At 41.5% G+C, this 27,784-nt stretch overlaps 1 protein-coding gene across 1 annotated transcript; it reads right to left on the reverse strand.

Annotated features, from left to right (window-relative positions):
• Positions 1–581: 581 nt before the first annotated feature.
• Positions 582–27,580, reverse strand: slc49a3 (solute carrier family 49 member 3). Its single transcript, XM_071920238.2, has 10 exons — positions 27,267–27,580; positions 18,568–18,726; positions 16,823–17,039; positions 13,962–14,038; positions 12,875–13,012; positions 10,113–10,229; positions 9,073–9,225; positions 5,511–5,668; positions 4,675–4,787; positions 582–3,496 (listed from the first exon to the last, which is right to left on the reverse strand). Exons 1-10 carry the CDS (start codon positions 27,432–27,434, stop codon positions 3,321–3,323), a joined length of 1,476 nt encoding a protein of 491 aa, XP_071776339.2. The 5' UTR covers positions 27,435–27,580; the 3' UTR covers positions 582–3,320.
• Positions 27,581–27,784: the final 204 nt, after the last annotated feature.

The following is a 27,784-nucleotide window of genomic DNA, read 5'->3' on the forward strand; positions in this document are numbered from 1 at the left end:
TCTCTGCCACTGAACAGGTGGTGTGTGTCACTCTACCTAAAGAGCTGCGGACACTAAAAGAATTTCATTGGAGAGTTTTAGTGTCCCGTGACAGTTGAAATGCTGTTTCAGAGGATTTTCCACATTGAAAAGAATAAAACTCAAGGAGGAAACACTGGATACTTGTAAAATTTTCGCATGAAAATGGAAAAATGTGAAGATGATGAAAATCTGCACAAAGCAGGCAGCCTTAATACAGAAATATCAGTATCGGTCAAACTCAAGTGAGAAGGGACTAAAATCTCCTGCCTCTGTCTGGCTGCAGATCTGTCAAACAATTAATATTTGTTGACATAAATTTGGATGAGTTCCTGTATTTTCAGATGTGAGTGTTTGCTTTGCCATCTGAGCACATTGGTTTTCAAGTGTGAGATAACTTCCATCTTCTTCAATCACAAAGTTACGAACATTACGAACAAAAGCTCTTATCAACTTGAGACAGAGTTCAAAGCTGTGGGAGGAATTGTCTTAAAAAAATATTATTGCACATTTAATCTAATATGATGAACACACAAACTCAAAAGGAATATAGATCAACAAACCAGTTGTTTATGTGGTTTTAATAAGTAGAAAATATGAGCCTGAAAATTCTCAGTGCAAAGAAAACAGCATACAAATGTGTCACTCATATATCCACCATGTAACTTCCTCTGCATCAACTACACCACAGTTCATTTTGATAACAGTCAGTGTAAAAAACACCAGGAGCACATACACACACACTGCTCCCATATCCTCAGTATTGCTCCCATGTATTGCACATCTCCGTGTCGCAACTGTCCACAAGCCTTAAAAATGATCTGCAGTCCTTCAAAAGTCTTGAAAAAAATCTCCAACTTCAAGGCCTTAAAAAGTATTAAGAGGTCTTATTTTTTTCACCATGCAGTGACAGAGGTTTTTGAATTGATTCAATTCAGTTCCAGGGAGTAAGATCTTAAGAAATCTTAAATTTGGCTTTGTGGAACCTGCAGATATCCGTCTCTAACAGGCGAAATCAATACGGGAACAGAGCTTTCATCTGGATTCAGCTATTGTTCAATAGGTGTATATTATGATATGGAAAATTAGCTAACGTGGTGAAAAAGTCAACAAGTTCAGGCCTGTTCCCTGGACGTTGTCCCATTCTGGGAAACCTAGGAAATCATTAACTGCAGACGAGGCAGGTTGAGGGGAAAGTGGGTTCACCAAAAACGTAAATTACAACATTTCATTACAAAATAACTGGAATGTGTTAAACATCACAGACTGATAACAGTGTAAGATCTGAGGATGGATTATTTTTAACAGTAAAAAGTGAATCGATTCTTCCAGAGCAGCTTCTGTAACAAGTGGCATCATGTTTCCTATCTGGAAGCCCTCTGCACTTCTATCAATGCCCTCTCCAATCTATCAATCAATTCAATCAAAGGTAAGTTTTGTGTAAAAAAAACAAACAAAAACAGGCTCAAGACCTGACTGGGAATGCAATCATTGTTTAAATACACATGTACTTTCTGTCTATTGGACACAGTGGTAATATTTTACCTGCTAACTAGACTTTTAGAACAGACTGGCTGTCTGCCAAAGTGCCTGGAAAATTTACAAGGTGCAATTTACAGGCATTTAGCAGGTGACTGGTGGAAATTTCCCACCGTTCATACAATGCTGTTACAGCATTTGCAAGGGACAAGACTCTAAAAAAAAAGATATTTAGTATAACTACAGTATTTAAACAAACAAACTACAAATCAAAACAAAAGCATATTATCATTCAATGGAATGTGTGAATATATTTTCATTTTAAATAGGATGATGAGACAGTAAAATAACCGAAGTGATACTTAGCAGCTGTATGTCAAACCAGTGGGTAAAGACATTAAAAACCAACTGGAGATTTTGTTCTAATCTTGCTAAATAAAAAAAAGAAAAGATGATTGATTTGGGAGGACTTCGCCCTTGAGCTCCAAACCTCCACTGCTGAGTTCAGTTCTGCAGATGAAACAGTCGATGTGCCTTGTGAAATATGAGTTAGATTTATGAGCCGTGTTAGTAGCAGTGGTAACAAGGTAGTGCCTGTTACTAACCAAGACGCTAAGAAAGGCATCAAATGTATAAAACGATCGATATACACAGGAATGTATTGCAGAAATACACAAAAATACACAGATGAGGAAAGTCTTTCTGCCATCTGCTGTTTTCTCTTGTTTCTACTTGTGCGTCTAATCTTCATCTCTAGTCTGGCACACAGTCCATCGTCGTTTCTTTTCACTTCATTGATCGAAGACTTTAGACACAAAAACACAGAATTCCACTTGGAAAGGTTTTTTGAAGAACAACCTTTGTACATTATCCAGAGAGACTGAAATGCTGTTGATGGGGATCGAACCTGTGACCTTCCAGTCATGTGACAAACTCTCTAAACACTAGATATGATGAAACTACACAGCCTCTACTGTCTTCTGTCATGAATTTACACACAACTCCAAACGTACAGCGGCTGATGAGAGGCTTGAAATCATCTGGAAACCTAAAATGGAATCGTGATTTGTCATTTGCAAAAAACTTTCTGTCACTGAGAGGGACAAACCGCTCACTTTTAGGTGTTTTGACACAAATTTGACATGAAGATCCTGTGTCAGTCGTATCCTGTGACTTCCAAATCCCTGAAGTAAAGGAGACAGGCAGAGGAAGAGAGGATGCTGCTGTAGAAGAAGAACGAACCCCCCTCCTCTCCCTCCTGTCTTCTTCTCTGACATTTTATCACAATAGGTCCATCTCTCTTTTCTCTTTCTTTTGGTCTCTTGTCACTCTATCAGCCCGTCTGCCTCCTCTATCTGATCTCAAGTCACTCATGCTGCGTTCCAGAGACGCCGGAAAAAGTCGGAAATTCTGACCTACTACCAGGAAGATGCGACGAAACGGCACTTCAATTCGGAAGGAGGAAACTCAAAGCCGAGTTTTCCGAGATGCCGCTGGTGGCACACACTGTAAACAGTACAACGTTTATAATTTTAACACGTTTATAATCTTCAAAAACACTTAAAGTTTGATTTTTCAGCATGACAGGTCACCAAAACTCTGCCCAATAAACGAGTCATTTTGTTGTCTTTTGTTTACAAGCTCTGGTTCACTTGTAATTGGGCAGTGTGAACCGAAACGAACCAAATACAAAAGTGTAACAAACTTTTCCGCTCTGGTTCGGACCAAAGGAAACAAACTGTAGGTGTGATCGCAGCCTTAGTTCTCTCTCTCTCTCTCTCTCTCTCTCTCTTCCCTTCATCCGTCTCAGTGGGTTCGTGTCTCTATGTCTCCACGCTCGCTGCACAGTCGCCGGCGGCGGCGGCGGTGGAGCCGTTGCTCTGCTTGGTCCCGTGCGCGGCCTGAGCCTCGGCCTCCAGCCTCCTGTACCGCGTGTTGAAGAAAATAACGAAGCCGCAGGTGAACACACTGCACAGACCGGCCATCACCAGCATGGACACTGTGGGGGAGAAACACACACACACTTAGTGACTGAAGAACACTGAGCTAGCATCAGCAAAAGGGTGTGTGTGTGTGTGTGTGTGTGTGGGAGGGCAGAGCAGCACTTCCTCCTGCACTGTCTTAACTATGAAGAAGTAAGAGAAACTTATCTTATCCTTAATTCCAAATAATATGTAGTAATTTTGGAAACTATATGAAAAACTACCAAATGAAAAACGACTATATATCGTATTCTAGGAGGAAATAAATAAATGCATCACACAAAACAGTTGCAAAAAATGCAGATCACATGTCCTTAAATACATTTTCCCACTGATTGATTTGATATTATTGGATCTTTTGTTCAAACTGAATCCGTTTATACTTCTTCTTTTTGCTCGGACAATAAGTACTTTTGTATTTCATGGCAGTAAAGCGCCTCTGAACTGAACTGAGAGGAATGATAGAACGATTTTAACACCGTTAAAAACAAAAGGTAAGTTCCCAAATCAGTCCCATGTAAGATCACTGCGAACGACTAGAGAAGCGAAAGTGGCAACTTAACGGCACCTGCTAACCTGCAGTGTTCCAACAGTTACTAAAAACAGATGAGACACTTCCCTCTCTCAAATAAACCAGATAACTGTCAGCTGTGAGAACAAGGAGTACGAGATGTGGTTTCACTCTCAGGTACTCCCCGCTGTATTTGTAGGTACGGGCAAACTTTTACAGTGTGAACAGATGTGTACAGTAACTACATGCCGTATGAAGGCAACCGCTGCTCTTGACATGCAGAAGCACTACAAGGGAGTTTTACACAACGGGGGATTCAAGTTCAAATTTCCTCAAATGACCTCTCGCTGCCATTTGGAGCTGCAAACGTGCAAAGTCGCCCGTTGCAGCTTAAAACTGTTTCGCTCTTAAATTTAGATTTGTCACTTCCTGTGGGTAAAGAAGTTTTCCCGCCGATGACCATACTAGACAGAATTTCATTTGGTCAAACTGGGCTGTCTGACCCCACCGGCCCCTCGAGTCTTTCCCTGGTTATGATGTAATCCTGTGTAGCTCAATGGGTAGAGCAAGGCACCAACACTGGCGGGGTCAGGGGGTTTGATTCCCTCTGGGGTGTGTGCTCATGGCAGTGTAAGGTGGTGTAAGGGGGGTGTAAGGGGGTGTAGGGTGTGTTTTGTGTCGTACCCCTCCAGCTCAGGGCGGCGTCTCCTCCAGCTGAGCAGGTGGAGAAAGGCGAGTCGGCCAGCTGTCTGGTCAGCGCCTGAACCAGGATTATGTAGAGGACAGACTGAACCTGTCTAGGAAAGATCACAAGGAAAGAGTCATGAATAACCTGGTGTGGGTGCGGGTCAGTTCATGAACGTGTGAGTAAAGGTGAATAGTCTGATAGATTTGTTTCCAAATGTAGGTTACTGTGACACAGTAAACTGTCTTGTCTTTAGCCCTAGTCTCTACTCCAAAACACTCTGAGTTGTAGCTTGAGAAGAGTCAGCTCAGTTAACCTGAACAAACTGTTAGCTAGCTAACTAGCCAGCAAACACACTGATGTTAATGTGAACATGCTAACGCTAGCTGCTACTAGATACGTTAGCTAGTGAGCTAATCAGATGTGTTAACAAGAAGACAGTGATGGTTAGCTGAGCAGATACTATGACTAGCTAGCTAACGAGCTGACATTAAACACAGAATCAATCAGATATCAGTGATGAAATAATCAGTTCCCAATCAAAAACAGCACAGAAATTAACTGTCTATTCATCTCTGTTGAGACGGCCAAGTCATATGTTAAGAAACACAACCATTTATTGCCCGAGAACTGAGTTCCTCCAATATGGCCGCCAGAGGGTGCATTACATCACCTGAAAGCTCTCTATAACAGACCATAGTTTTTACCTGGATTCACCTGGTCAGTCTATCAGCAGGTGACCCTGATATCTTTACCCTCTGTGTGTGTGTGTGTGTGTGTGTGTGTGTGTGTGTGTGTGTGTGTGTGTGTGTATGTGGTGCTGAGGCAGTAATACCCCGAGACGAAGACGAGTCCGGCGGACGTGGCCTCTCCGACCGGGTAGGAGCACTCCACTGACAGCTCCATGGCAACCGGGTAGATGGAGAAACCGAAAAAGCCGAAGAGAGAGCAGACGGCGGCTACAGCGGCTTGCTGCTGTCGCATCTGAGACACCTGGAGGAGAGACAGGAGAGGAGAGACCGGAGAGGAGAGACAGGAGAGGAGAGACGGGAGAGGAGAGACCGGAGAGGAGAGACCGGAGAGGAGAGACGGGAGAGGAGAGACGGGAGAGGAGAGACGGGAGAGGAGAGACCGGAGAGGAGAGACGGGAGAGGAGAGACGGGAGAGGAGAGACGGGAGAGGAGAGACGGGAGAGGAGAGACGGGAGAGGAGAGACGGGAGAGGAGAGACGGGAGAGGAGAGACGGGAGAGGAGAGACGGGAGAGGAGAGACCGGAGAGGAGAGACGGGAGAGGAGAGACGGGAGAGGAGAGACGGGAGAGGAGAGACGGGAGAGGAGAGACCGGAGAGGAGAGACGGGAGAGGAGAGACGGGAGAGGAGAGACGGGAGAGGAGAGACGGGAGAGGAGAGACGGGAGAGGAGAGACGGGAGAGGAGAGACCGGAGAGGAGAGACGGGAGAGGAGAGACGGGAGAGGAGAGACGGGAGAGGAGAGACCGGAGAGGAGAGACAGGAGAGGAGAGACAGGAGAGGAGAGACAAGAGAGGAGAGACAGGAGAGGAGAGACGCTGTGAGGGGGAGCGACAGGAGCAGCAGGGACTGGCTTTCAACAAACCAACAGAGTACTGATTATTCCAGAAAAGGTTTGGTAACGAGTGGTCAATTATGACAATTATAGGTAGAAGCAGACTCAAGTCCACTCTGGAAACTCCATAGCATATACTACATGTCATTATTATCATTATCTACCATGTAGTTATTTCAAGTAATAATGCACGACATTTTCCTATAAATAAATGTCTGTGTTGCTATGCTTTATTGCCGACTGATAGCACACAACAGTGATTCAACCTCTATCCAGTTCATAAATCTTCTCCACTGTCTGATCTAAACAGCCGGTGTCTGGCAGCTCTTTCCTGGGAAAAATCCTCCGCCGCACAGGAAGTGATGCGTTTTACGTTTCCGGTTTGTTTGGAATAAACAGAAGAAGAAGAACTGGGTAGTTAGCATGAGCAGCGATAGCCACCATGGCTGAACAGACAAAGGAAAAGAGAAACTCAAACTGCATCAACAGCAAACCTAAGCTCCGCCCACACCGTTTGATTGGCAGGTTGATTTCTGGGAAGTGCAGTGCAGAAACACCACAGCAATGAGCGCTTCAAATGTAAAATGTATGACTGTGTGATGATAGTATTGTTAGTTTTAGTATTATTACTGGTTGTGGTCAGAGGGTAGAGAGCAGCACTAACACTGCCAGGATTATTCTGTCTCCACTCATGGAAATGTAAGCCGCTTGGGATAAAAGTGTCCACCAAATGCCACATGGCACATCGAAGTATTATCTCCTAAGGAAATGGAACTCATTGTTCTATAATCAGGGCAGGAAAATATTTTTGTCCTTCAGCCACAGTGGCTTCTTATTTTTCTTTCTAAACTTCAGCAGCCACTTTCAACATCTGACCGGCTAATTTGGTATTCAGAACCAAAAAAATAAGCTCCAGATGATGGTTTGTTAGCTTGAGCAGACAAACTTATCATCCATAATCAAAATTTACCGGTGTTTGGCTGGTGGTAGTTTGGTTTGGATCTGAGTTCTTTTCTTTTCTTTTCTTTTCCCCTCTCAAGTGCTTATACCCAAAGTGCTAGCTATATATAAATCCAATACAGCTAAATTATTACCTGTCACTATGGAAACACAGGGGACAGAGTGAAAGCAATACCAATGCACGGTGGAAATGTGATTCAAGTGCACAAGCTTTCTTTGTAGATACTGTCTGTGTCCTCTAGGTAACCTCATATATCTAATTTAGTCTGTATTTTTTTTTTTTTGTAATCAAAAAATGTTGTCAATAAAACTCTCAGCAAAAAATCAAAGACAGAGGTCAACACCGAGGTAGATGGAGCCCTTCTATTAGCCTTGAATAACCCATAGGAAGACAGATTACTCTATTCAAGGTGCAGTGTGTGCTGTTATTTTTTTAAACAGGATTAATGCATTTGTAAGCATCTCTGCGTGAAACAGTGTCCCTTTGTTGTTAATTATCATCATTTGTCTCCCACATGAAGGAAAAGGACTGTGACCCCAGGAAAAGACCAAACCACTGAGAATGCATCGTAACATTTAAAAATACATCAGCATCATGGGAAAAAAAACAACCAGCTGTTTCCTCGATTCCTTTACTTTTAAAACATACAAGTCAGAAGAGGTCGATATGTTCTAGCCCGTCTCATAAAGGCTTTTTATTATTCAAATCCAAGTGCCTGGACTTGTTTTTTTTATGCCACATATACTACTTAATTCTTAGTTTCTTCTTATACAAGGTAGAAGAGCTGAAAAGTTTACCTTGGTTTCTACACAACGTAATGTGCAGCTCTTCTTACTATTGAGCATATTCAAGGAAAGTTATTCAAATTGTGCTTTGGTAAATTTCTTGGTAAGTAAACACCAAATAAGGAGCCATATGCCAGTGGAATGACGTAAATAATATGTTTCTAACGAGAGAATAAAAAAACGCACACCAATGAGGGAGGTGCTGGCTATAAAAATATGCTGAAGCCAAAAGGAGGAAGATAACCGCACACTCATGCCGATTCCATCAAATATTTTAATCGACGTTTCAAAACGTTGATTAAAATATTTGGTAAATAATGTGTTTACCAATAATTGTCAATAAGCGAAAAAAAAGTGAGACTTGTTTTTTATATATTGGCAGAATCTGCTTTGTCAAAGTTCTGTCTCACACTTTTTTTCTGCCTATTTATAATTATTGATAAACACTATTTTCTTCGTTCCATCGGCATAAGTTTCCTCCGACCGGATTTTGGTGTTGCACTTGTTCAAACTGAAAGGTTTGGGGGTTATATCATGGCCAGGAGACCAAACCAAGGTACTACCAACGTTCAACATCACTTTAATCCTCCCTTCCTCTGGAACCCCATATGTTCCTGCTGGTCTAGGATCAGATCCCAGTTTGCTGCTAGGTATTTTGCTGTCAAAAGCACCAGATAATAACCCAGACAGTATGCTGCGTTCACATTAACCATCAAAACGACTTGATGATTAAAAGCAACGACTTGGAAGTGTTTACACAAGGTTTTCAAGGTTTTCTGTAGACTTTGGTTGCTCCTGATCAGCTTTTTTCACACTTAACAGACATGCACCGATACCACATTCAGAGGTGAGCAGTACTTTCAACTAGGAAGCTCAAATCTACCGTCTTTCCCATATGACTTGAACGCAGCATACGATCAAATCCTGCCAGAACCTTCTGTCAGCCTTCACAGTCTTGAGAAAGAAAATATACAGAGAGGAGAGGACTGCCCACTCTCCTTTGAATATAAAAGAAACAATAAACTAGTCACCATTAACCTCAACAGAGCCCAGTCTCATGTTCTCACCACTGAGAAGGCGATGCAGGCCAGCGCGGAGAGGCTCATGTTGATCTTGGTGGCTTCGATGAACTTCTTGGTCTTGTCGACGTAGAGGCCCAGGAAGCCGGCGCCCACGATGCCGAACACGATGAAGAGAGCGCCGCACAGGCCGGCGAAGTCCTGCGGCGGAGAGAGGAGGGGGGAGGGGGAGGGGGGAGGGGGAGGGGGGAGGGGGGTTACTCATCACCTCAACATCATCAGTCAAAGTCTCTCACATATAGAGGATCCAGTCTGCAACAGTGTTTTCATTTTGTCAATCCAGGGCCTTAATTCACTTAAGTTACCTGCTATCCTATAAAACACACCGCCATTTGTTTTGTACAATCAATCATTTTGTGAGAGAAAGCATCTGTTTTTTCAAATGGTGGATATCCTGCTTTTAAACCAAATATTTCATGAATAAAATGCTATTCAATTTATTTGTTAAAATGTATTGCATGCATGTAATAGGGTAGAGTTTGCACACCTGACAAATTCAGTCATGGATGCTGGGAGAAAAAGTTTAATTTAATGTAGCAACGTTTCGGTCATAGACCTTCTTCAAAGCATCAAACATGCATTAAAATGTATTGCATGCATAAAATATAGAAAAAAAACTACTGTATATTCATAAATGTTATTATATTTATTTACAATAAATGTAATAAATTATGTACAATTATTTACATTAAAGCTGTAAATTGGAAATAAATCAATACCTAAAAATGCATTGTATATAAAAATGTATATTGAAATATTTGTTAGATTTTTGTATATCTGAAACAGTTTAAGAGCACTTGATTTCACATCCGTTTGAATACTCTGGGTTATGAATACAATACACACAAAGCAAAGGAAATTAAGCATTTTGTATGTTTATATGTAACAACTAATGTTTACATGACCCCACAAATGTTTATACTCCAATATATTGTTTTTATTGCTTCATTGATATTCATTTTCCAACCCCATGGAAATCAATAAAGTTTCATGTAATTGTGTCTTATCTTCTGTCTTAATCTACTCACATTGGTGTAGCCTCGCACACACAGGATCTGCTCCAGCAGGGTGGAGAAGCAGGTGAAGACGGCGATGCCCGAGCCGAAGCACAGCAGCAGCACGAGGTAGGCCTTGTTCTTCATCAGCTGCAGGGGACACACACACACACACACACACACACACACACACACACACACACACACACACACACACACACACACACACACACACACACACACACACACACACACACAGACAGATGGCTTCGTAAGGCAACATGAAACTTTATTGATCATTCCTCATTGCAGCAGCAAGAGTAATGGCATTCAGCAGGGAAAAAGAAAATACAATATAAGCACTCAAATAGAATATGCAATAAGCGATAAAAAACAGTAAAACAGTCTTGACTGCTTACTGTAATATGGATTACTAAATATGAAATATGGGCGGTATATGTCATAGTTCATATCTTTATTAACTATATTTATACACACACACACATAAGTAAAGGTTAAGAAAACATGGATTTGCTCGGTAAAGTTCCGATTATAAACACGATTTATGTATTTCACCACAGGCAAATCATCTGTTTAAAGCTCAAAAAACTTTTTTTGTGTGTGTGTGTTTTAGTGTTTACTGCGACCTCCCAGTGACCTCCTGCAGTCTGGGGGGGGAAATACTATGAAAATATATTAATATGTAAACCAGAGTGTGAATGAAAAATGGGGGAAATGTTCCATGGCAGCCTGCAGGTTGACTCTGCTTGGTTAATGGGATTTTGGCTGTCACACGGCCAAACGTGAGGCTGCTTTCTGCAGCAGGTGTTCACGATCAGCCCAGAATCTGCATTTTTTTTTTTTATGCATGCAGCTGTCTCCTGCACGGCTCTGCTCTGTCAGTGTTTCAGTCAGTCTCTCTATCTGCATGTACGCCTCCTTCAGCGCTGATGAAATTCCAAAACTTTTCCATGACCCCCTTCTCAAATTTCCATGACTGAATTTTAATGAGACTGAATTAAAAAGTAGCCATCAACTACGCTAACTTTAAGCATTAGTTTTATTTTTCACTTTAAAATCAAGGATTATAGTATTATTTTAACAGCAACAAACAATATTTTCCTCCAACAGAGAGGTCAAGACCTGTTTCTGATCCAAAAACCATTCTCCTTTTTAATCATTTTTCTTAACTTCTCCAGGCCTGGAAAATACTACTTTCAGGGTTCCTACACATTTTCAATTAAAAAATTCCATACTTTTTCCAGACCTTGATTTGTTTTGAAGATTTTGTCTGGTGTTCAATATGATTTACGCAGACAGACATCTTGCCCCTGCTAACTAGGTCATATCACTGTATAGATGAAGATTGTTCTTCACAGCGACAAATATCAGAATATGTGAGATGATTGGCAGGGTTCCTACACCGTTTCCATTTTAAAATTCCATATTTTTCCCAGACCCTATGTTCTTGACTGGATTTGTTTTTGGTCGGTATTTGATATAATGCACGCTGACAGCGGCTGGGTAATAAGAGCATCCCTCTATCTGAACATTATTCTTCACATCAACAAAAACTGTGGACTCAAAGTGGGTCTACAACAACATAAAAGCTATAATTATGTGTGTATCGGACCTGAACCACAACATTTTCCATACTTTTCCAGACATTTTTTCAAATTCCCAAACTATTCAAGACCTGGAAATGATCAAATTCATTTTTAATACTTTTCCAGACTTTCCAGACCTGCATAGGAACCCTGTACTTTAAAATTCCATGACTTTTCCAGGAGTGTGGGAACTCTGCTCCTTCACACCTGTCTGACCCTGTTTACACCTGGTACTAACATGTGATCTGGATCTGGATGTTAATTCAAAGTGTAAATGCATGCCGCACACATTGTGATAGAAATGTTATGGAATCTGCCAGAGTCAGCCGGGTGGAAATACAATCTGTACAGTGCGTTGACACTGATAAGAAAGTGTTTGCATTAGGTGGAAACATCATCACCACAGGTAGAAATGTCATCACCGCCTGCAGAAACATCATCGCCGCATGTAGGAGCGTCAAAACACCACGAGTGGAAACATCAGTGTCGCGGGTAGAGATGTCCCCGCGGCGGGGAAACGTCACCGACCGCGTGTAGAAACATCACTGCCAATAACTGCTCTATTACGTTAACCAGCAATGTATTACATTATTACAGGTTTTATTACATTTTGAACCAATTTAGAGAGGCATTATCTGGCAGTTATTGCATTATCAGTTTGTTGCTGCTAGACGACTCTTCACTTGAATTCACTTTAAATTTCTTGAAAGTTCAAAAGGACTTTGGGGATCTGGGATCACCCAGAAAACATGTCATGTGATGCTGATAGACGGCACACTCCTTCTCCTTACTTCTGTGGACGGAGCGCTCGCTTGCTGCTGTTTCAGAGACGGTTTTGTATTTCGCTCTTAAGTTTTGCTTCGTCGCTTCCCGTGCGCCGAACAGATTTCCAACCGGCGACCGTACTAACAGAATTTCATTTGGGCCAGTAGGGTGAATCTACAGGGTCTCAATTAGAGGGGATGGGACGCTCTTCTCTGCTGCAGCCACACTTGATTTAGACTGGTAAGACGGTTGTATTTTTACATAAAAATCTTGCCTCACGCAGCTTTAAACTTGACTCTGAGTTGGCGGTCTCAGAAGGAGTCATAAAGTATACGATTACTGTCTCTGCCTGTCTGTCTCACCAGTTTAAAGATTCCACCTGTGTTATGTTGCTGTCTACCTGCAGCCTGTCTGTCTCCTTACCAGTTTAATCCCGCGCAGGAAAGGCTTGGAGCCGGACGACTCGGCGCTGGCTGAGGGCGGCGTGGGGGGGGCGCTGCTCCGTATCCCCACTGTTGCTAGGAAACAGATGATGGATGCCGGGACTGCGTAGCATAGCAGCTAGGGGAGGGGGGAAAACACACATAATGTGGTGATAAACGGATGTTAGCACTTTAAATCAAAGACAATTTATCATCATTAGCAGGTGAGGTCGCCAGAGCCATACATACACAGAGTTTGGTCACTGCAGTTTTCCATGTTTGCAGCTGCAATCCCACAATGCACTGTGGCTGTTGCTAATCATCTTCTGGTTCTGGGCCAACTGATTTTAGGAATGTTGGCCATCTCACCACCTTTTAACCTTTATTTCTCCAAGATTTACACACATTCACACCTTGGAGTGCAACCAGTCTTCTACTGTGGGCCAATGGGAAGCTTCACTGGAGCAGTTGGGGGTTAAGTGCATTGCTCAATGGCACTTCAGCAACTTCATTAACCTTTCCCTCCCAGATTTCCCCAGCTGGTCTGGAGAACTAAACCTGCACCCTTCTGGTCGCTGGTCTGCTTGCTCAATATACTAGTTATTGAGGAAGGAGACACTGTTGCTCATTAACTTCTCCCAGTGTGTCTAGGGATTCAAACTGGCAACCTTGAGGTCATGAGCCTACGTGTCTAACCTTTAGGGTCCCACTGCCAAATGGTGAAAACTGTCAAATATTGAAATTAAATAATTTAATTTCATTATAGAGCATGACTTATAGAAAAGAGCGAACTGCACTATAAAGCATGAGTACCAGCAGTGAAATGCCAGAGTCCTAAGCAGCGCAGGGAACTAACTGTTTCATCAGCCAAGTGTGGGATTCAAACCGGCAACCTTTAGATCACAAGCTTACTTCAATTTTAGGCTACAACTGCCTTTTGCTGGTGGAAAATGTTAAATATTTGCAGCCAACGCTTTGTAGTTACAGAAAAGTGTCAGCATCATGGCACTAAAACTGCAACCTGACCAAACTCTCTTATCAATGGCCTTGGAGACTTCTTGTTCTTTCTTCTTCTTGGTTCAACTCACCAGGACGGGGATTCGGTCGTATGTTACAGCGACCATCGGAGAGATGATGTTAGCCAAGAGGACGCCCAGGGGATTGGCTGAGAGAGAGAGAGAGAGAGAGAGAGAGGGGGGAAAAGAGAAGTGTAACTGAGAGCTTTTGTCAGAAATATTGTCCGTCTGGTTTCTGTCCCAGATTAACAACCCATGCCGTCTTTACTTTCTGTTCCCTATTTCAGCAATCTCAGTTCTTTTCTTCAAGCTCTGGCGACGGCATAAAAGAGCTGGAAACTCATCTGTTCAAGAAGTACCTCACATCACCCTCTCCCCGGTGAATTATAGCTTCCTCCTCTACTTGCTCTAATATGCTCTTATCTCAAACTATAAAAATCCCTTTACCTCTCTCCTTGGCTCTTATTTTTATTTCTTTTCCCCCCCACACTTCTCTCCTATATAATCATTTTAAAAGGTCACAGGAATATTATACCTTGATATCCTCACTATTGTTCTCTCGTAACACTGATGATCTAGCAGCTGAGGCTTAATTCTTTTTTTTTTAATTTAACCTTTATTTAACCAGGCAGGTCAATTAAGAACAAATTCTTATTCATTTTCTAATGACGGCCTAGCAAGAGGACAAAAGGACCTCTCGAAGGGAAAAGGGGACAAAAAAACAAAAAAAACACACAAAAGAAACTAAACAAAGAACAATCCAGATAAGACTATCAGACACAAATGTTACATACATCACAGAGGCAGAGAAACCCAACACAGTATGGGAACGGGAAAATAATCAAAACACACACCAAACAAACAACCAAATAAAATTACAAGTCATGCAAGTCATGAAGCAGAACAGACAAATGTCTTTGTCAGTTAAAAGGCTGGGTGACAGATTCTACCGCTGCACTTAAGCAACATGCTCAGGACAGATACATTCCTAAAATGTAAATGTAAGAGCGGTATTGCACAAATCATCCATTTTTTAAGGTTCGCTGGAGTTTGCTCCGCACAAAGAAATACCAGCACTGTGTTCAGCTCTGATGCATATTATGATACCTGATGCCAAAGTGCCGCCGCCTGCCACTGGTGTTGTGTTTAAGGCCCAGACATATGAAACCAAATATTCAAATCACTTGTTTTACGCTGGTTACTCATTTCTGGACCCATCGCTGGTTAATTCCCGGAGTAAAGCTGCATACACAGCAAATTCCCTAGTGTTAATAACTGTTGATTTGTCATTGACAATAACTTGGAGTCGACCAGTATTGATTGGAGAGTTGTTTGTTCTCTCATAAAGCTGATGTGGCTCTGGAGCGGCTGTTCAAAACTATCTAATTATCTATCTGAAGTGTTAAATTAACTCTGATGGGTGTGGACTCCCAGTGGATAAACACTGGGATAGTGTGGCTATTTGCACTCTCAAACGTAAGTTAATGCTTACCATTCTGCTGTGTACGCATAAGGTTTTGCTTGCATGCAAAAATGTAAGGCGTGCTTATCCACAATTTAGCGCACATGCTGAAATTGACCTGGTTTCTGCTTAAATTATTGGAACGTGCACTGAAAGCGGCCCAATGGCAACATGAGGCGCAAGCACTGATCAAAAAAAAAAATGCAATGAGGATTTATTTCATTGGAAAACCAAAAGTGCTGGAGATGCTGCAGTTGAAATGTCAATATACTGCTTTCAGGTGCAGTCGATTGACTTTTTTTTTTTTTTATTACAGAGCACGTTTTATAAAAGAAAGTGATTTAATGTGGTTTACACATCTAATTCCAATGTGAGTTGTGATTATGAACAGGGAAGCAGGGCAGGCAGGCACCGAACTCTTTCATCCTCTTGTATTTTACTTGATTTTATGCATCCTATGTACTTTATTTTTATTATTATTTTACAGTGGATTTTATTTTCCATCTTATGTTATGCATTTCTCATATTTTTACTATTGTTATTCAGTGGGTTTTATTTTCCATCTTATGTTATGCTCATTCTATGTCTATTTTCATGTGAAGATGCATTTTATGTATTCTATTCTCCTCTTTATCTTATTCTCACTATCATTATCAAGTTTTATGTGAAGCACTTGGTGCATGTAATTTCTCTGTTGTAAAGCACTTTGAGCTGCATTTCTTGTATGAAAGGTGCTATACAAATAAAGTTTATTATTATTATTATTATTATTATCCATTTCCCACAAGCGCTGATGATTTCCAGAATTCACCAGCCACCTTCAGCATTTCACCAGCCATAGCATAAGACCTCTGATGACGGCTGGTCATCAGGCAAACATCATGAAATAAAAAGGGAGCAGAGCAGGGCAAGAAACTTTTTTTTAAAGTCAAGAGCTGCCTTTGTAAATTCCAAAATTTGCCAATAACTTTGACGATATCATAGCAAGTGACTAGATATTTAGAATAGCGTAGGACTTCCAAATAATGGTTGGTTCCCGGCCAATGTGGCTCACAGATTAGACAAGTCACAGTGGTGTTAATATATACAGTGGTTAGTTTTGCCCAAGCAGTCTGATTGATCAAACGTGTGTTCCCACAATGCTGGGAATTTCCATAAAATGCAGCTAGGCGTGCTTTATTAGTTGCTATGCCAACACTTGTGATAACCAGAGAGCTAGTTCAAATCTTTCTTGCTTTCTTTTTTATTCATATGTATGTTTTCTACTCTTTTATGCATGCGTTAGTAACCGCTGTATTAAATGCATGTATAGCCATAAGTGTCCTTTACTGTGATTCCAGGTAGTCTGATGATGCTGACGGTACTCGGCACAATAAAGAACATCCAAACGGATTTTATAGCTCTTATTACAGCTTTTAATAATAATAATAATGATAATAATAATAATAATAATAAACAACAAATCACTCACACATAGAGGCGATCATGTTGGCTGTGGCGCGCTGGTGTTCGGGGAACCAGAGCGCTGCCAGCTTGGTGGGGGCGAAGATGACCAGCGGCTGGGCCAGCGCGCCCAGGGTCTGACCCGCCATCGCCGCAGGGTAGTAGGAGTCGAAACCCAGGCCTCGCACCGACCCGACGAACCGCAGGAGAGCGCCGAACATGTTCAGCCAGGATCCCAAGATCAGCTGCAGTGTCAAGATGAGGGGGGTTACATGACAAAAAAAGCTGTCACATTATTATATTAAAGAGGCACTTGCGAGATTCTTGTTTATCTATTATTTAGGTGACATCTTTGTTGCTCAGCCTCACTGCTGTGGTGTTTCTGCACTGCACTTCCCACAGATCACCTGTCAATCAAACAGTGTGGGGCGGAGCTTGGATTTTCCTGTTGCTGCAGTTTGAGTTTCTCTTTTCTTTGTCTGTTCAGTCATGGCGGCTATCGCTGCTCGTGCTAACTACCCAGTTCTTCTTCTTCTGTTTATTCCAAACAAACCGAAAAACGTAAAACGCATCACTTCCTGTGCAGCGGAGGATTTTTCCCAGGAAAGAGCTGCCAGACACCGGCCGTTTAGAGCAGACGACGGAAAAGCTTTCATGAACTGGATAGAGGTTGACTCACTTGCAGGTATTACAAATATTCAAGATTTTTCTGCACATTTCTCACCATTATATAGTTTTTTAGGAGAAGTATATTAAATTAAGTAATATTCTGTATCTTCGGAGGTTTTCAAATTGTTTCTCTTTTCAGCGTGAAGTCTGATATCTCTTTGTACCTCGTGTGTCAACAACAAATGACCAAGTCAAGGTGCTCGGCAAACAAAGTGATTCTACCTCTGATTACACTACCTCCGTCATGTGACCTCCCTTTCATTTCCCCCCCTCTTCACACTGATTTCTGTTGCTCCTTTTGTTTCATTTCCTGGTTGCAGCCAATTTTGTCTGAACAGCCATCAGTCGGCTGGCAGCGGCTCTACACACTAAATCTTCTTTTATTAATATCTTCTCCTGAAGGGCGGTTTCTTCCTTCCCCCCACACTTCCCACTAGGCTAAGGCTTTGTTTTTTTTGTCATAAAAAACAACTCAAAACTCCACTTTTTTTAATTGCTCATACTGAGACATTCAGTAAGCTACACATCTCCCAATATGAAAAAATAATAACAGCGTCAAGAGCACCAAGTCAAGGCTAGAAGAGAGAGATCCATTATACTGCAAAAACATATTCCTGTTATTAATCTATGATCTCTCTGTGTCTCTACACAGGAAAACATAAAAGACCTTTAAAGGGGCAGTAAGTAATATTTTTACTGCCCATAGCACAAAATGATCATAATATGTATATTATTTAATTATCTAATTTGTCTCTATTGTGAAAATGTGACTTCTTTGTTTGTGTCAATTACAGTCTTCTGTAATTCAAGGGGACGGGAGGGGTGTGTGTGTGTGTGTGTGTGTGTGTGTGTGTGTGTTCTACTGATGTGGCTGCAATTTCCACTGGTCGCCCCTTTAAGAATCCTTTAAAAAAAACAACAACTTTAAAACCTCTTCAAATTGCAACCATAGGGGAATTCCAGAAGGTTAATTGAAAAACCTCTTTATAACGAGATGAAACTTCTTCGTTAGGGATATTTTTCTAGTGAGGAACCCTAAGTCGCATGTTGTTTCCCTTTTGGATCTCAGAAGAACCCCTGATGAACCCCTTAGTTTCTTCGTACCGTGATCCGCAGGCCGAGGGTGTCCAGCATCCAGGTGGTGCCGAAGCTGAGCGGGATGGCCACCACCATGTAGACCAGAGACAACCAGTTGATCTGCTCCAGGGAGGCATCCATGTACTGGGCAGACTGGTCCGCTACTGGTGCAAAGGTCAGCCACAGCTGGGGGGGGCAAGGGAAGAGTTTCAATACAAACTGAAGGATCCACCACAAGTTATCGGCTATTGTGAGAACTTTGTTTAGAGGAAATATTCAATTGTAACTTTTTTTTGAGGAAGAGAACGTTTGCTATTTCTTAAGGGCTGAGAAATCAATGTCAGGTATCCATTTTTTGCAGAAAATTTGATATTGATCAATTTCAAATGGAAGCCTTTAAGGATAAAAACGTAGGCAGGAGATTCACATTCCTTCTAAAGACACAAAGTGTGGCTATTAAACATCAGCATCCTTGAAAAACCTTGTAACACCAATAAATCAACTTTTTAGTAACTGAAAAAACGGTTAAAACAACAATAATAATACATTTAAACTGCTTTAAATAGCACTTACAGAGTTTACAATGTGCTTTACAATACATAAAAAAGAGAGAGCTGTTAAAGACTAAATTAGATTAGAAAGTAGGCAAATTTCAAAAACATTATATTAAAGAAGTCTGCAACTGCTTTTTGAGAAGTGATTTAAAAGATGATACTGAATCAGCTAGCATAATTTCCTCAGGCATAGTGTTAACAGTCTAGGGGCCCTGATGGAGAAGATCAGTAAAATTTTCAAATCAATTCCAAATCGAACTGATAACAAGCATAAAGATGCTAAAATTGGGCATATGTTCTCTTTATTTGGCACAAGTTTAAATCCTACAGCTGCTGTGTTGTGGATGAGCTGCAGACATGAGAGTGACGTCTGTTGTCCAACAAGATGAGATCAAAGCTGGCTGACCTGTAAATCTGCAGTGTGCGATAGGGCTGAACAATTAATCGAAATTTTCTCGAAATCGCAATATGGCCTACTGCAATTTTCAAATCGCAGGAGGCGCAATATTTGTTAAAGGCGAAATGTGTGTCAAAATACCATTTTAAATTAAATATTGTCGTGCTGCAGAGATGTCCTGGCCTACACATCATATTCTACAGACTTAAGAAAACATCTTTGTTTGGTACAGATCCCCGCAAAAATCACACCATAATCATTTTAATACGTTTTTCAATGAAAATGAGAATAATGATGTAAAAAATTATCATTCCCTCTAATATCGCAAATCATATCGCAATTGCAATATCAGTCAAAATAATCACAATTAGATATTTTTTCAAAATCGTTCAGCCCTAGTGTGTGATGGTTCGGCTTGATCGTACCCAGCATCGTGAAAATGTCAATACAGGACAAAAAAAAAAAGTCAAAGTTGAAGGTTGGTTTCAGCAGGATAAAACACTGAAATTTCTATATTTTCTTTGCTGAGCGACCTCAGTTGGTTTGTGCCATAGATGACAACGGAGTTACAGTAGATTGATTGATGTAGTTGTACATATCTACCATGTTGCAATTTGTGTATAACAACCACATTACTAAATCATATTCTTAAGGGTTAAATGCATTCTTCCACTATTTTTTTTTGTCATTTAACTTCCGGATTCTTCATATTGAAAGCATGAAAAACTGATGTTTTCCATCTGTGGATGAGTCACTGAGTAACGCTCTTCCCTTCCCTCCATGTGTCAAAACACATAACGCCCAGTTTCTCCAGTGAAGCTGCTTAGTGGCCAGTACTAGGAGGTAGAGCTGGGTGACATGGTTGAAATCACAATAATCATAAGGATGCTTTTCGATATCGATATATATCACAATATGGCTCACGGATGCAAAAGCACATGTTAAATAATCAAATTTCATACCACTGAACTGAATGGTAATGTTAAGTGTGATGTCAAACAAAACTGTTTTCCAATTATATTCCTTAAAATGTTTCATACCTCATTTTTAAAATAAAATTTGCTTGTTATCATGAATTTGGACAGCAGAATTTTGCATCACGATATCCCAAAATCACCATATAATATTGATAATATTATTGCCCAGCCCTAGTTTAACTGTATCACTGTGAAGCAGGGCGCATGTGCTTAGCAAACCTTCCCAGGACAAAGGTTAAAAAAATGTTTTCTTGTGATCAAAATTAAACCGAAAGTGACAAGAATCCTGGTTTAAGAGTTTCCAAAGCAGGATGAGTTCATGATTGTAGATTTAGTAATGTGTGGTCATGTGACACAGACACACACCTTTACAGAGAAGGAAGTGACAGGACTAGCTCACGTGAGGCAGAGACAGTCTGACTCACACAGCCCTTTTCTGCCTGTTCAGCCCGTTCTCACATGACCCGGCTTTATATAGCCTACACCCCACACACACCAGTGCAGGGTACAGTCGGACATCTCCGTGCTGTCTGGACGCTCTGGGGAAAGCAATGCTTTGATGGGAAGTGGCTGAGAAGGCGCAAATACATGTCCAAGAAAAGGACAATATAAACGTGTGTAAATATAGAAATATCTCTAATTATTTAGGAATATATCTGTGCTGAGACTATCACATACCCTGTCTATATGTGTATATTATCAGACTAATTAGATGAAGTAGTCATGGCATTGCAGGAATGATGACAATATTTACAATATAAATGCATAAAGAGGCTGCACTGCAGAACAAGGAAATTCAGATGTGGGTTTAGTTCATAATTGAAATAAACTCTTATAGAGAGATTAGCTGTTTTCAAAAGAGCAGGAAATTAGTTGAATGTAATTTGTGTGCAAAGTTCAGGCTGCACATTGCTTGTTACAATAATGACAGGCTTGTTACAATAATGAGAGTACTGACTGACTTTGCATTTAGCTGCAGAAACAATTGCATGTCAAGACATTTAAGAAACAGGTTCAGAGAAATGTGCCCTTTAATTTATCCCGGGAAGGTTGACTTGACACACATGTTGTTTTTCAGCAACACTCACTCTCCTTCACACTTCGCACATTTACACACATCCCCCCCCCTGGGATTCGACCGGTACACCCACAGCCCCGGGCCTTGCTCAAGGGAATCACAGCAGTAGTTTCTCATTTACTTTCCCTGCCTAAATTTCCCCAGGCAGTCCGGGATTTGATCTGGTGATCTATCAGTCACAAATTGCGGGTGAAAACATTGATTCATTGTCTTTACCCACTTATTCCTATTCAGGGTCACAGGGGCTGGAGCTATCCCAGCATGCACTGGATGGAAGGCAGGCAGTCCATCACAGCGCTAGGTAGACAGACAGCCACTTGAAGGTAGATTGAAGGTAGATTGAAACACACACACCAGTATTAGTGGGGTGCTGGCCAACAGGAACAAAGATTCAAAGTAAAATTTGTAGCCGCACTCCCCTAGCTCCGATGCAGAATTCATTATTGTCTTAAAAAACACGTTTAGACAGCAACACTTTACTTTAAAGACAGACAATCACTAACATTCACACCTATGAGCAGTTTCGACTCTCCGATCCAGCTGACTTGTAAGTCTTTGGAACGTGTGAAGAAACCGGGGCGAACACGCAAACTCCACGCAGAACGGGCCGGGAATCGAACACGTGTCCTCCTGAGCCACCGTACCGCCTCGGGTTAAAGCAACAAACCCATAAAGCTGAAGGAACATCTCACTGCAGCGCCAAGGGATCAATAACAAGCTCAACAACACTACTGAACCCGACCCGTGCGGTAAAGATTAACCCAACATTTACAAGAGCCGGCCCTTCTCATACATAAAACTTGAGATATCTGCATGTACAACGGCAATTGAAAGTGTATTTAGGGAGAAAATACGCACGGCTCTTACACAAAGAGGCAGAACCAATCGAATAGCGCTGACCTGTCCGACAGAGAAAGCTCCAGCACAATTCTGTCTTTTGTTGCCATTCAAGAAAATCTAATTTATGCGGCCAAGTTGAAGCCGGGCTTGTCAGCTGATTTGGCGACACAATGCCACCACTGTCTGCCCCCCCCCCCCCCCCCGAATATGTGAGGCGGGCATTCCATATTAGGCCTGCACACTTTTACACATTCCCCCTTTTGTTAGTCCAGAGACCCGTCCCATGCTGGTTCAGTCACCCTGCTGAGAGGCGGGGTGACTGAAACCACAAGCTGAGAGAGGGAGGATGCCACAGTGCACCGCTGGCTTTATGTTCAAGTACCTACTGTTTTTTTTGTTGTTTTTTTTAGGGGGGGTGGAGACTATATGGATCGAGCCATGTCCGTCTGACTGTGATATCTCAGACCTCACTGGACCCATTCTGACAAAACTTGGAGAAATTACAGATTGTGACACTGTGTTCTGGGATTTAAAATCAAACACTGGTTAGTATGCTATGATTTTTTTTTTTAATCTTATTTGCCTTTATTAGATCGTTCAAAGTTGAGAGAGACAGGAAAGACTGGAAGAAAGGAAGGGATGACATGTGACAAAGGTCCTGGGCCGGGTTTGAACCCAGGACGTCACGTTTAGGCTACATGGTATGTGCCCACCAGGACACCTGGGGACGCTATAATAAAAGATTGATAATGGAATAATATAATTTTTCCTTATAATTGGTGGGTGATGCCATGTTTACACATTGCCTTGTTTAAATTGCTTGCAAAAAAGGTGCTTCTCATTTGGAAGAAGCTAAAGTGGTGTTTCCTGCCTTTGAACAGTCAGGGTGGGCAGCCCCACTTAGAGTCAAATTTGTATTGGTTTCAAATGAAAAGTTTGAAAGATCTTGAAAAGTGAAAAGTCCTTGGCTTTTTGTTCAAGTATCTATTTCTGTAATTGTTTGGGGAAAAAAAGGTGCTTATTGGAGTCAAGGGTACAGTCTGGTTTAAAGACAAGAAAGCCAAGGTGTTCTTGTAATCTCCATTTGAAGCTGCTGAAGTGCTGTTTCCTCACTGCTGAATGGTCAGGTTAGGCCACCCCAACCTAGAATTACATTTTTATTGGTTTCAAATGAAACATTCAGAGTTGCATATTCTACATGCTGGTTCAGAGGCCTTTCCACCCCACCAAGAAAAACTTTCTGGGGGGTGAGCACTGACCTCCAGGATAATATAGTTCTTCAAAAATTCATAATAAATCAATTTACAAGACACAAACACACCGCGGGTCTTGAAATCGCACCCTGAACTCTCAATAGGACGGCTAACGTCCGATAGATTGATGTCTAACTTGTCCATCAGTTTTGATTTGCCAGAACATGAATGAGTCCAGGCCAGCTGAGCGTCTTTTGTGAGCGGGAACACCAGTCCCATGGAAACAATGGCTCCCTCTGAGAGGACGGCCCCCTGTGAGGGGGGGGTGTGTGTGTGTGTGTGTGTGTGTGTAGGGGTCTGTTTGCATGACTGAGGCAGGCTCGCTCGCCTCCAGGCACACTTGGCTGGCAGTGACAGGATCCCCAGGGAACCATATCATGTTCTGAGAAACATAAGGCAGCACCACACGGCATCTACCTGCACTGAACACACACATCTACTGTCAATGAATCAATGAATCAATGAATCAATGAATGAAGGAATATTTATCTCTGTGTCTTGTCTACATGATCCATCCCTTACAGAATTATTAGAAAAAACATATTCATTTATGACTTCCTCTTGCATTATTTTACATTCACAATGGGTAAAAGTAAAAGAAAGAATAGAGAAGAAAGATCAATCAACATATAGGGTTTGGAGGAGGTATAGCATGCCTGTTTCCTCCCACGCTTTCAATAAAAATGCAAATATCTTATTGTCAAAGAGCCATTTCAGTTTATCTGCATCACATAACCAAAACAAATTAGAGTTTTTACGCCTCTTGAACAATTTAACGTGTAAATCATAATATAAAAGACAGTAGAACACATTCTCATTCTCAATAGGCCCTTTTCACGTCGTCATGGTAACAGCTTCCACACTGACAAACCGGTGCATGACAACTTTCTTTTTGTAACTTTTTTGACAAACCAATCCAATCAAAGACAACAAAAACAACAAAATTGTAAGGGCTACTAGCACTAGATACATAATGTAACAATGTTATGCAAATGAGGTGATGACTGCCGAGCGATGACATGAAGTTAAAACTCTCCTTCATAATCGAAGAGGGAACTTTAGGCGAAGAACTTGTAGCCTTTCTCTAGTTTAGATCCAGGTGTCAACAAAAATAGTCTTTGTACTTCACCGATGTTAATTTTGGGCAGGTTGTGGAGCGATTAGCGATTATTAACAGGAAGTTATAATGCACCTGTTTCTCAATGCGGAAACTGTTACCATGACGATGTGAAAAGGGCCTATTTCATTACGATGACAATGGTAACAAAGCCGCTCTTCCTCTCTAGTACCCCGACAGTGACGATACTCTTTGGCAGTGACGAATAAATGTATTTTCACAGGCGTATTCCTTTTTTAATTAAGACAAAAAGTTCAGAGTTTTGGCTCATGAAATATATCCTCTATTTTCTCTGATGCTCTGCTAACACAGTTTGTTTGATGGTAGCAGCGTCTCCTCCTACACATTCACTTTGAGATATGAAGTGCATCCCAAGATCTGCGACTTCTCTTGTCCATGCACCTCTTACAGGAAGAGTCCCGTTCAGACATCGTCCTGGCTGTCCTGTCTCGGGGCGTTCAAGTTAAACCTGTTCCACAGTGCTTCCACGCTCGCTGTCCACCTAATCTCCCATCTCATATCACCTGCAGTCACCAATAAAGGGGTACATTTATGAACTCCTAGAAAGTACCTCATAGCCCTATTATGAACGGACTCACTGTCAATTGAAGGGACTGATTGAAGTTACAACTACTATTTCCTTACGCAATTTGGAAAATCTAAAAGCACTTGTCTGTAGAGAAAGTAAGTCTAGGAAAAGTCATGGAGGGACATTTTGAGAGCTGAGACGTTTCAATTCTAAAATTTAAATGGGCGACTCAATTGGCTGAGGCACATACCATATAGACATGACCTCATCGGACCTCATCGGACCTCATCAGCCGAGGACCTTTGTCACATCACACTCCTCTCCCTCTTCATCTTTCCTGTCTCTCTCTACTATCAAATGTCCAATAAAGCAGAAATGCCCCCCCCCCCCCCCCCCCCAAAAAAAAATCAGAACAGCTGTCAATTGACTGTGGCTTTCTAGTGTTAAGAGTCATTGTCATTTTTCATAATGACAAACCCTGAAATCTTTTCCCATGTAAAAGTAACACAGTACAAGCCTGTCCGGGCTGCACATCAGCAACAGATTCCTGTTTCGTTTTTTTTCAGTTCAGTGATCAAAGAGATTTAATTTAGACTAAAGGTCAGGCTAAAAGAAATCATCTATCCTGCACAAGACTGGAATCACATGACTGCCACTCTGGACTCCTACAACAAAGAATATGAAGCACAGTCTCAGACATACTGGCTTTATCTCAGGAACCTTTACACTATTTTGTTGTACTGACTGTATTAAACATTACTAACTTAGTATTATCTAAATCCTACTCAGTCAGTCAGTTGCCTCACATGCATCATTTCTCCCTGTCTGTATAGTTACATTTGGGTTTTATATGTATGAGCAACTGACAAACAAGCAAATATATTAGGTTACATATTTTCTAATGGATTTCAAAGATGTATATTCCGGATTTACTTTGGTAATTGATGTCATGCTTCAGCTACATGCCTGATGCACCATGTCTAATTCTGACAGATTCTTGATGCGACAGACAATTATTTATTTACTCACAGTGAGGGAAAACCCACCTAAATTCAGTTTAGACAACTTTTGATTTACCGGAATAGAGTTTAGCTGCATTTACAGGCTGACATAATAGATTCATATAGTACACATCAGTGGTTCCCAAACCGGGGTCCAGGGACCCACAGGGGTCCTTCAGAGCAGTCCAGGGGATCCCCAGAAAAAATAACAGCAACAGTTTACTTCATTAATATTTCATTTACTAGAAGTTAGCACAGTAAGATGATAAAGGATGACTGTTTTGGTCAGGTTTCACTGCTCTCTCCCCAGTACAGACAATAGTGCAACTCTATACTAAATCATAACAAACAACAAACCTCGCCTCAGATGGGGTTACTTGGGTGTGTGTGTGTGTGTGTGTGGTAGGGTTAGACCGATATATTGGCCTTTTATTAAATATCAAAAAGAAAAACCCTGCAAAGAAATTTTATTTTCTTTGCACATTTTATTAATTCATTGCATTGTTCAAGAGTGTTTACTGTAATTTAAGTAATGTATCCCAGAGTTTCCCTGCCATTGACTTAGGTGTGGTGGGTCTCCCTGCCTGAAAGAGCTGCTGACACTTAAAAAAATGTCGTCAGTCTGGGTTTCAATGGAGAATTTTAGTATCCCATGATTTCTAAATCATGGGACAGGAACACTGCTATGGGGGGGAAACACTGAATATTTGTAAATATTTGGCATGAAAATCAAAGTGAAATGTAAAGATACTGAATACTGGCTATTGGCAGCCTCAATACAAAGATATTGGCATTGGTATCAGCCTTCAAAAACCCCATATCGGTGTTAAGAAAGTACAAAATGATCAATGTCAGAGGAGGATAATGTCTGTTAATGAGGGGGGAAAGCATAAATGAATACCTTTCTGGAAGTGACAGATGATATTTGCTGATGTTGGTGGTTGTTGACAGTTTATTTACCTCTACATGACTTTACTCACCGTGGAGTTGGAGCAGTTTAACAGGCACAGCACCAGCAGGACGAACCATCTCCTCTTGTACACTTTGAACGCCAGCAGTTTCTCCAGCTCTCTGTTGGGTTTACTCTCAGCAACAGAGGGGACTTCAGTCTGCCCCTCGGCGGAGGACGCTTCCCCGTCATTCTCCATTAGTATTTCCGATGGGACAAAGTTTCTCCTAACACTGACTGTAGCAATAATCACCGAGGCATTGCAAAGTTTACGTTGTCAGTCATCAGGTTGGTAAAAAAAAAACCGGCGTGTAACTTCTAAACTACAAACTCTGAATCCATTGTGTTGTCTTCTGGTAGACTATAATGTCAGTTTATCCGAAAAAATTGAAACTAGAAGGCGGTTTGAGGTTGGGAAGTCGACATTGTTCAGCCGCGTCATTGTACAGTACCAAAGATCTTCTACTGAGAAGATGAATCACTCGACCCGTTAAAAGGTGTAGCCTGTGTAGGCTTTATACAGCTGGAACAAGCCCGCCCCCTTTTTCA

This window comes from Centroberyx gerrardi, chromosome 16 (assembly GCF_048128805.1).
Source record: "Centroberyx gerrardi isolate f3 chromosome 16, fCenGer3.hap1.cur.20231027, whole genome shotgun sequence".
NCBI classification, from domain to species: Eukaryota; Metazoa; Chordata; class Actinopteri; order Beryciformes; family Berycidae; genus Centroberyx; species Centroberyx gerrardi.